At 38.5% G+C, this 11,316-nt stretch overlaps 2 protein-coding genes across 2 annotated transcripts in view; both read right to left on the bottom strand.

The window, feature by feature from the left end:
- Nucleotides 1-527: 527 nt before the first annotated feature.
- On the bottom strand, nt 528-1,586 carry LOC102834818 (olfactory receptor 18-like). Its single transcript, XM_006877559.1, has one exon. The coding sequence runs from the start codon at nt 1,584-1,586 to the stop codon at nt 528-530; it is 1,059 nt and encodes a 352-aa protein (XP_006877621.1).
- Nucleotides 1,587-1,674: 88 nt separating this feature from the next.
- LOC102834435 (olfactory receptor 18-like) overlaps nt 1,675-11,316 on the bottom strand; it is an 18,392-nt gene continuing 8,750 nt past the window's right edge. Inside the window, exon 4 of the mRNA XM_006877558.1 lies at nt 1,675-1,708. Within this exon, the coding sequence (XP_006877620.1) occupies nt 1,675-1,708 (34 nt within the window). The remainder of the gene's footprint in view (nt 1,709-11,316) is intronic.

Below are 11,316 nucleotides of genomic sequence, written 5' to 3'. Positions count from 1 at the left end.
GGTTTCTGAGAAGCTGTGGAAGAGCTTGAACCACTGATCTTGCAGTTAAAATAAATTTACTCCTTAGATTCACCTTAATCTTTACTCTTTAACAACTCATTTCAAAATGAGTCCATAATCACAGGCATAGAAACAAAGCCCGTGGATTTACAATGTATCAAAAGTGGAGAGATTTGGCTACAAGGGCCATGATAAATAACTAGCAGTGCTGCAACATAACATAGCTATTGTGCAAATTGATCATCAAAATTGACATGTCCTAGAATACTGGTTCAAACTCACCAGGCACACCCTGGAAACTCTATACAGGGTTGCTAGGAATTGGAACTGACTTGACAGCACTTAACAACAACAGAATAATACCAATATCTCATTAAAAATGTGACAAAGAACCCAATGTTCAGATATGGAAATTTGATATTGAAACCTAGGAGAACTACAAATAGAATTCATCCAAAGAGACAAGAATTTAGGTTTTGACATGATTAACAACCCAAACATCAAAGAAGATGCAACATGTGTTGATATTAGGCTATTCTGCTGAGGAACTTCTGCAACGCTCTCTTAATGTCCCTGTTCCTCAGGCTGTAGATATAGGGGTTTAGCATTGGGGTGACCACAGTGTACATTACCGAGGTCACTGCACCCTTCCTGGCAGAAGATGAGACGACTGAACTGAGATACGCTCCAATACCTGTACCATAAAATAAGCAAATGACTGACAGGTGAGAAGCACAGGTGGAAAAGGCTTTATATTTCCCACTGGAAGATGAGACTTTCAGGATGGAAGAAACAATTCGAATATAAGAGAAAAGGACCCCTGTGGCTGGAACACCAGCAAAGACGGCACCAATACAATACACTAATATGATATTAGTGGAGGTGTCAGAACAGGCCAGGTTAAAGAGTTGAGGGGGATCGCAGAAGAAATGAGGGATTTCCACATCTGTACAGAAGGTAAGCTGTGATACCATTGAAATGTGTAACTGGGAGTCCAAAAGACTGATGAAAAAAGCTACCAAAACTAGCAAGCCACATAGGCGGAAGTTCATGATGACTGTGTAGTGTAGAGGGTGACAGATGGCCACAAACCTGTCATAAGCCATCACTGTCAGGATAAGACTGTCCAGACATCCAAAGAGATTTAAAAAAGATACTTGTGCCAGGCAGCTTGCATAGGTGATGGATTTGCTCTGTGTCTGGATGTTCACCAGCATCTTTGGTACTGTGGTGGAGATTAAACCAATGTCAGTCAAGGACAGGTTGGAGAGGAAGAAGTACATGGGGGTGTGGAGATGAGGGTCGGTACTGATGGCCAGGGTGATGAGCAGGTTACCAAGCAGAGTGATCAGGTACATGACTAGGAAGAGCCCAAAAAGGAGAGGCTGCAGTTCTGCATCCTCAGAAAGACCCAGGAGGAAGAATTCTGAGATTCTTGTTACATTCTTTGGCTCCACATACCTGAGATGATTTTTAGAAAAAGAAAATAGATGGTTAAAAGGAAATACATCAATAGGCTCCCAGCACTGTGTCTGTATTTGTAATTCAGGAAATTCACAAACACAAAAGTTCACAAATATTTCCATTTGAGAACTGAATATCACAATACCATTAACAATATTTTTCGGTTTAAGAAAACCCAGCCATTGTACTTCTCATTGTTTTCTATGATATTCACCTGTTTTTGTACACACCTACTTTAGAGACTCTGGCAAAAAAAAAAAAAAAAAGTTAGAATAGCAAGGTCAATTTAAGATAACAAATACATAAAACCAAACCCACTGCCACTGAGTGGATCCTGACTATTCGTTACCATGTAGGACAGAATCCTGTTGTGCTACTACAGGGTAATGCACTGGACCATAAGGTCAGTTTGAACCACAAGGTCAGTGGTTCAAACCCACCAGCTGTTCCTCAAAAATACTATACACAGTTCTTATGATTCAGAGCCTATTCAACAACACTTAAAAATAGCAACAGAACCAAGTAGACCTGTCCCATAGGGTTTCTTTGAGATTGTAAATCTTATCAAGAGCAGGCAGCCTCAGATTTCTCTGACAGAGCAGCTGGTGGGTTTCTACTGCTGATTTTGAAGTTAGTGTAATGCTTAAATCACTGCTCCACCAGGGATCTTAATAAATCCATAGCAGGAGCAGTATACCACCCCCTTCAATGAGGGTAACATATGCAATAAGACATATCCTTCATTTATGAAAAAATAATTTCAAAGGACACCAAGAAGCACTTGTAGTTCCAAGTTGGATAAATGGTTAACACACTTGACTGCTTACCAAAAAGTTGGGGTTCACCCAGTGGTGGCTTAGAAAAATGACTTGGTGATCTATTTATGAAAATCAATACTTCAAAACTCCAGGAAACTAAGTTCTACTCTGAGACCAACAGTGTCACCAACTGACAGAGTCTATTTAATAGCCACTGGTTATTCCATTTAAGTTGTCAAATGTACTTAATTTGTTTTGGAAAAAAGAAAAACAAAAAAAACAAAAACAAAAAAACAAAAAACAAAAACCAAGGCAATAAAATTCCTTACTTCGGGATATTTACATAACAACAAATAAGGGGAATAAATAGTTGATTCTGACTGAGGGTGACCCATGACTTACTGCATCATTCTGTTGCATAGTGTTTTCTAGACCTTAATCATTGCAGAAAAATCATCAGTACTTTTATGGCACAGATGGTCTATTCAAAACATCAGCATTTAGGTTACCAAAGCTCACTCTAATAGCTCATCCAGTGTATGTACTAGCTGGATTCTAAGTTATTATCAAATGTTTATAATCAGAGCACATTTTTATAAGTTAACAATCTTCACAGGTTTTCATCATTCTTTGGTTTTCTGGCATCCATCTTATTTGAAGATATAGGGTTATTCAGTTACGTGGGTTGTCTTTAAAATATCTATCTATCTATCTATCTATCTATCATCTATCTATCTATCTATGTATATATTATTTGACTCAAGTGTACATTAACTTTTAATAACTATGTGTTTGGTCCACCACCTGTCTGCCAGTTTGTCATAATGTGGTGCCCTGTGTGTTTCTGTGATGCTGGAAGATAGGCTAACGGCATTTTAATATCAGCAGGGTCAGCAATGGTGAACAGCTTTCAGCTGAGCTTCCAAACTAAGACAGACTAGGAAGAGGTAGAGATGAACTAGTTCTGAATGTTTAGTCACCAAACATCTTATGAATAGCAGCAGTACATTGTCAGAAGGTGAAACATTATGAATAACATAGAAAACCTACACATATAGTGCTGGTTGAAAAACACTCAAAATGTGACTGGGGATGAAGCTGCCTACTCAAATTAGAATTGACCAAAATGATGCAAATGTAGTAAAGCTTTTGAGACCTTCATTTGCTGATGAGAAATGGTTATAAAATTTTCATTAATAATCAAAATATGGAATGCACAAACTAAGTGTAACAACAATTATGAGGAAAGTGCAGGACTTGTATTGCTTATTTTGACTGTCCTTTTTCCAACACAAATTTTTTCAATCCCCTGGCAGTTCTGGTATATTTAATATTTTTTACCATAATTCAAAGACATAGGGTTTTTTGTCATCTATTCTTTATCCACCTTTTACACACAGATGAGGTAATTGAAAATCCAATGGGTTCGGTCAGGTGCACCTTAGAGTTCAAAATGAAATGTTTGGTTTTTGACACTTAAAATAGATGTTTGAAGCAGATATGTGCAATGCAATTCATTTCTTAAATTCTTACCTGTTGCTTCTATGAATGTTTAATCTGGATCTAAATAAAATAAACCCTTGACTATTTTATCATGATGTGGCTTATTGGTCTAGTTGTGAGTATGAGGACTTTTGTTTTATTTGCATTGAGGGGTAATACATACTGAAAGTTGAAGTCTTTGATCTTCATCAGAATGTGCTTCAAGTCCTCTTAGTTATTTGTGGGCCCTCTGTGTATGACCAGCTATTAAAAAGCCTTTCTCCAGTTCTAATGTCACAATCTTCTTCATAAAGTCCAAGTTCTCTGATTTTTTTCTCAGTATACAGATTGAATAAATATAGTGAAAGGATACAATCCTGAAACGTACCTAGCTACAACCTTTTTGTTTTTAAGTGTCATCGATTGGTTCCAACTCATAGCAACCCTGTATAGGAGCAGCTAAGGTTTGACACATTAATTTTGAGGTTAGCAGTACAGTACTTATCCTACAGTGTTACAATTGTTGTTGTTGTAAAGTGCATCAAGTCAGTTCTGACTCATAGTGATCCTGTATATGGTTTCTTAGGAGTGGTTGGGTTTGAACCACTGACTCTGTTATCAGTCTATTTATTTTGGTGTTATTTATTTGTCCAGTGGTGAGGATTTTGTTTTCTTTACATTGAGATCCAATCCATACCAACCCATAGCATTTAGCACAGTTAGCACTTCAGTGTTTTTACTACAGGGCCCATGAGGTCTGCAAATCAAGATAAACAGAGAAAAGATTGATGTTGTCAAAGACTTCATTTTACTCAATCAACCATAAATATTCATGGAAGCAACAGTCAAGAAATCAAATGCTGTATTGCATTAGGTAAATAAGCTGCATAAAACCTCCTTAAAGTGTTCAAGAGGACTAAGGACCACCTGACCCACATCATGGTATTTTCAATAGACTCATATGCATGTGAAAGGTGGACAAGAAATAGGGAAGAATGTAGAAAAAATTAATTCATTTGAGTTATGGTGTTGGAGAAGAATATTGAAAATACCATGGACTACCAAAAGAACAAACATACCTGTGCTGAAGTACAGCCAGAGTGCTCCTTAGAAACCAGGATGGCCAGAGTTCATCTCTTATACTTTGGACATATTGTTAGGATAGACTAGTCCCTGGAGAGGGCTATCATGCTTGGTAAAGTGGAGGGTAATGACCATGAAGAAGATCTCCAACAAAATGGATTGGACCAACGGCAGCAGCACTCAAGCACAGTACTGGTTGTGAGGTTGGCACAGGACCAGTGTTTCATTCTGTTGTGCAAAAGGTCACGATGAACCCATACTGACTACAGTCACCTAATAACAATACTTCATAGAAAATACTATAATCCATGAAACTCATGCTTTGGAGTTCATTGTAAAATATTTGACACATTTTCTTAGGAATGAAATTCAAATGCAAGATAGAGGTTGACATATAGCTACAGAGACCTTAAGATAGAGGTTGACATATAGCTACAGAGACCTTAAGTAAAGCATACAGGATTCATTATTAAATTGGAAATCCCTAAGGCCCATATATTAACCATGTTCACTCTGTTTAATTATATTTCAAAATGTTTAATACAGAAATCCAAGGAGTTTAACCAAAGACATATCTAAGTTATACCTGTAAATTGATTCTAATTTTTCCTGACAATAAATAGGACTCAACACCCTGGCTTTAGATGTATCTTTGAGATCTACATAGGCCAAATTTCAAGAATGAAGGAAGAAGTGGCAGTTGAGACAAAACCAGGGGGCAAGGGCAAGAGAGCAATCTATTCTGAACTCTCATCTGCAAAATCTTTCTTTTATTTTCACCTGTGATCTCATTCATCTCTCCTATAACCAATAAAACAAGGAGCAAACTCTGCTGTCCAGTGTGTTACTACCCTCCCCATGAGAGGGATGCATTCCCTGTGTTGGTTAAAACTAGAACTGATATACAAAAAACCAAATGCTAAATGAGTCTTCTTGGACCTCTACTAGAACCAGAAACAAACTACATATATTTTGGAGTTGAAACTTAATACTTCACAACCTCCCATTTGGGCACTCCTAGTGTGCTGCTTGTCATAAAGGGGAATAAATAATCCTGCCCAGCTCATTGTCCCCCACATAACTCACTGGATTACACTGGGTTTCTGCTGGAGCATAACCAAGGAGTGTGCATCCACCACCTGTCTGCCTAGTATTTGATGAGGGCCAAGGCTGCTTCCTCAGAATTGGCAGGAAGAGAGACTTAGGCATGGACCTTCTGAGAAAGATGACCACTCCAGAGGAGATGCACAGGTATGCAGTGTGCTGGACTGAGATGGACAAACTGAAGGTGTGCAGAGCACAGGTGGGCTATTTATAGTTGTTTGGCCCTTGGAGTCCAATGCCCAGAGCATACAATTAGACAAATTGGTACATGCTAATCCAATCTCTGATGGCTTATTAATATTAATGAACAGGAAGAGAAAAAGATGAATGTCCCTGGAATCTGGGCATTCCAATTCTAAGGGGGAAACCTGGTTATCTTCCTTAGTCTATCATATAAGTTGTACAGATATTAACATAAAAATCAGACACTTTAAAAATGTTTTCAACAACAAAAATCTATGCATGATATGTTTGTCCTATTCCCATTCAATTATCTATGTAAAATAGGGAAGAATAGGTCTTCTATGGAATCCTGGAATTAGCACTATAGGAGATGAACTTGACTGCAAAATTTGATTTGAACAACAATGTCTGTGGTTCAAACTCACCAGCTACTACTTGGGACTGTATATACTGTAACTAAGAGTGGTAATGGACAACAAGATATTCTCTACTGTAGATCTGATACTATTTTGCTTTTCTGAATTAAGATTTCTGTCATTAAGAAGATCTTTTATTTTCTGTTCTCTAGCTTTTTGTGCGCGTTAGGATTTTATGTAGATAATTTATATTTTTGACAATTTCAATGATAAGAGTTCAACTATTTTGTATTGTTTATGTTTGCTGATGATTTAGGAAACGACCTAGTTTTTCACACATATTAGAAAACATAATCACTGAAATATTTCAGTGGGTATAGAATAGGGAATTGGGAAAATATAAACTTTGTTAGTGGTTATAAGAAACAAGTGGAATGGAGGGAAAAGGACAACTCACTTTTTAAGAGACACTGAGCTTCTGCCAAGGGTGATGGGAGAACTTGGAAATGGATAATGGTAATACTTGAACAACCAGATAAACATATTTAAGGTAATTAACACTATATACATGAAGACTGATAAAATAGCAATCAGTTGGTTATGTTGTTGTTGTTGTTATGTGCCATCAATTCAGTACTGACTCATAGCAATCCTATGGACAACAGAATGAAACAATGCCAAATCCTGGGCCAAGCTCACAATTGTTGCCACACTTGAGTCCATTGATGATGCCATTTTGCCAATCCATCTCGATGGGGATCTTCTTTTTCTCTGACCTTCCACCTTACCAAACATGGTATCCTTCTCCAGTGACTGTTCCCTCCTGACTATATGTCCAAAGTATGAAAGACAAAGGTTAGTCATCCTGGCCTCCAAGGAGCACTCTGACTGCACTTCTTCCAACACAGATTGGTTCCTTCTTTTGGCAGCCCATGGCACTTTCAATATTCTCCTCTAACACCATAACTTAAAAGCATTGATTCTTCTATGGTCTTCCTTATTCACTGTCCAGCTTTCACATGCATATGAGATTATTGAAAATAACTAGGGTCAGGTGCACCTTGGTCCTCAACCTGATATCTTTGCTCTTCAACACTTTAAAAAGTTCTTGCACAGTAGATGTGCCTAATGCAATGCGTCATTTGATTTATTGACTGCTGCTTCCATGAGTATTGATGGTTGATCCAAGAAGAATAAAGTCCTTGACAATTTCAATCTTTTCTCCACTGATAAGAATGTTGTTTATTGGTCCAGTGCTGAGGATTTTTGTTTTCTTTACATTGAGATGCAATACATACCGAATGCTGTGCTCTTTGATCTTCATCAGTAAGTTTTTAAGTCCTCTTCACTTTCAGCAAGCAAGGTTGTATCATTTGCATATTGCAGGTTGTTAATGAGTCTGGCTCTAATCCTGATGCCACGTTTTTATTCATATAAACCAGTGTCTCAGGTTATTTGTTCATTATACAAGTTGAGTAAGTATGGTGTAAGGATACAAACTTGTCACACACCTTCCTTACTTTTAAACTGTTCCCGTTTTCTGTTCGAACAACTGCTTCTTGGTCAATGTACAGAGTCCTCATGAGCACAATTAAGTGTTACAGAACACTCATACTTCTCAGTGTTTTCCAAACAATGTCATGATCCATGCAATTGAAAGCCTTTGTGTAGCCAATGAAGCACAGGTAAACATCTTTCTGGTATTCTCTGTTTTCAGCCAAGATCAATCAGACATCAGCAATGATATTCCTTGTTTTACAGCCTCTTCTGAGTCCAGCTTGAACCTCTGGAAGTTCTCTGTCAATGTACGCTTGCAGTCATTTCTTTATTACCTCCAGTAAAACTTTACTCAAATGGGATATCAAAGAGATTGTCTGATGATTTCTGCATTCCCTTGGGTCACCTCTCTTTGGAATGGGCACAAATACGGATCTCTTCCAATCACTTGGCCAGATAGTTGTCTTCCAAATTTCTTGGCAGAGATGAGAGCGTGCCTCCAGTGCCACCTCACTTTCTTGAAAGGTTTCAATTTGTATTCCATCAATTCCTGGTGCCTTGTTCTTTGCCAATTTCTTCAATGCACCTTGGACTTCTTCCTTCAGTATCACTGGCTCTTGATCATATGCTACCTCTTGAAACGGTTGAACATTAGCCATTTCTTTTTGGTACAGTGACTCTGTGTATTCCTTCCATCTTCTTTTGATGCTTTCTGCATCATTTAATAATTTGCCCAGAGAATCCTTCAGCAATGAAAGTGGAGGCTTGAAATTTTTCTTCACTTCCCCCAGCTTGGGAAATGCTAAGCATGTTCTTCCTTTCTGGTTTTCTGATTCCAGATCTTTGCACGTTTCCTTGTAATATTTGACTTTGACTTCTCAAGCTGACCTTTTAAATGTTCTGTTCAGCTCTTGTACCTCCTCATTTCTTCCATTTATTTAAGCACCTCTAAGGAGCTCTGGTAGCGTAGTGGTTACGAATCGAGCTGTGAACCGCAAGGTCAGCAGTTCGAAACTACCAGCGGTTCCGCGGGAGAAAGATGAGGCATTCTGCTCCCGTAAAGATTTACAGCCTCAGAAACCCTGTGCAGGGTCGCTATGAGTCGGAACCGACTCCAGGGCACTTAACAACAACAACAAGGAGCTCTGGCAGCATAGTGGTTACGAATCGGGCTGTGAACCGCAAGGTCAACAGTTTGAAACTACCAGCTGCTCTGCAGGAGAAAGATGAGGATTTCTGCTCCTGTAAAGATTTACAACCTTGGAAACCCTGTTCAGGGTCGCTATGGGTCAGAACTGACTCGACAGCACTTAACAACAACAACAACAACGTGCTGGAGAGCAAATTTCAGTGTCTCTTCTGACATCCTTTTTTGATCTTTTCTTTCTTGCTTGCCTTCTTAATGACTTTTTACTTTCTTCCTGTATGATATTCTTGATGTCATCTCACATTGATCTTCAGCCTTAGTGTTTATTGTATCAAATCTGTTCTTCAGATGATCTCTAAACTAAGGTGTGATATATTCAAGATCATAATTTGTCTCTTGTGGACTTGTTTTCATTTTCTTCAGCTTCATTATGAATTTGCATATAAGTGATTGGTGGTCTGTTCCACAATCTGCCCCTGGCCTTGCGTTGGCTGATGATATGGAGCTTTTCCATCGTCTCTTTTTACAGATGTAGTCAATTGATTTCTTTGTATTCCATCTGTTAAGTTTATGTGTATAATCATCTCTTATGCTGTCTAAAGAAGGTATACATGCCTAAATAAAAAGAAATACATTACCTAATAAGTAAAACGTAAGCATAAAAGAAATAATATTTTTGTGGTCCTCAAGAAGACTGCTATCCAAAAGTTGCCCTATACTGCTGTCACATCAAAGCTTGTCTAGCAGAAGACAGATTATCAGGTTATGCACTTGTCACTTGAAAGGAATTGGTTACTAAAACAGTGTTGGTTACAGTAGAGCTTCCCTTAACTTCTGTTTTTGATTGCTCTCCAGCATGTTGATAGCAGCTATGGTGCTGCTGGATAATACGCTGGACTGCAAAGTCAGTTTGAGCTGCAAGGTTGGTAGTTCATACACACCAGCCACTCTCAGAAACCCTATACAGGGTGACAATGAGTCTGCACCTTGACAATAATAACAACACTTTTAGGCATATGGATAGTATACTATGAAAGACTCATAATACTCAATATGTTGTTGTTGTTGTCAGGTGTCATTGATTCAGAACCGACTCATAGCGACCCCATGCACAACAGAATGAAACAATGTCTGATCCTGGGCCAACCACACTACCGCTGCCACACTTGAGTCCATCATTGCTGCCACCTGGCCAGTCCATCTCATTGGGGGTCTTCCTATCTTTCTCCAACCCTTCATCTTACCAAGCATGGTATCCTTCTGCAGCAACTGTTCCCTCCAGACAAGATGTCCAAACTACGAGAGACGAAGTTTAACCATCCTGGCCTCTAAGGATCACTCTGGCTGCACGTCTTCCAAAATAGATTCATTGGTTCTTTTGGCAGCCCATGGCACTTTTAGTATTCTCCTCCAACATCACAATTCAAAGGCATCAATTCTTCTATGATCTTCCTAATTCACTGACCAGCTTTCTCATCCATATGAAGTTATTGAAAATATCATGGCTTGGGTCAGGCTCACCTTAGTCCTTAAGCTAACATCTTTGCTCTTCAACACTTTAAAAGTTCCTGTGCAGCAGATTTGCCTAATGCAATATGTCATTGGATTTCTTGACTGCTGCTTCCACGAGTGTTGATAGTTGATCCAAGAAGAATGAAGTCCTTGACAACTTCAATCTTTTCTCCGTTGTTTATTGGTTCAGTGGTGAGGATTTTTGTTTTCCTGATATTGAGATGCAACCCATACTGAAGGCTGTGCTCTTTGATCTTCATTAGTAAATGTTTCAAGTCCTCTTCACTTTCAGCAAGAAAGGTTGTATTGTCTGAATATCGCAGGTTGTTAATGAGTCTTCCTCCAATCCTGACACCACGTTTTTCTTCATAGAACCCAGCTTCTTGTATTATTTGCTCAGCATACAGGTTGAATAATTATGGTGAAAGAACACAACCTTGTCACATACCTTTCCCAATATTAAAACATTCAGTGTTCCCATGTTCTGTTCTAATAACTGCTTCTTGGTCTAGGTACATATTCCTCAGAAGTACAGTTAAGTGTTCTGGAATACTCATACTTCACAAAGCTGTCCATAGCTTGTCATGATCCACACAATCAAAAGCCTTTGTGTAATCAATAAAGCATAGGTAAATATCTTTCTGAAATTCTCTGCTTTCAGCCAAGATCCATCAGACATGAGCAATGATATCTCTTGTTCCACATCCTCTTCTGAATCCAGCTTAAACAT

The sequence above is a fragment of the Chrysochloris asiatica genome, unplaced genomic scaffold, assembly GCF_000296735.1.
Source record: "Chrysochloris asiatica unplaced genomic scaffold, ChrAsi1.0 scaffold00529, whole genome shotgun sequence".
Lineage (NCBI taxonomy): Eukaryota > Metazoa > Chordata > Mammalia > Afrosoricida > Chrysochloridae > Chrysochloris > Chrysochloris asiatica.
The sequence above is the reverse complement of the archived record's forward strand: the minus strand, read 5'-3'. Positions and strand labels throughout refer to the sequence as shown.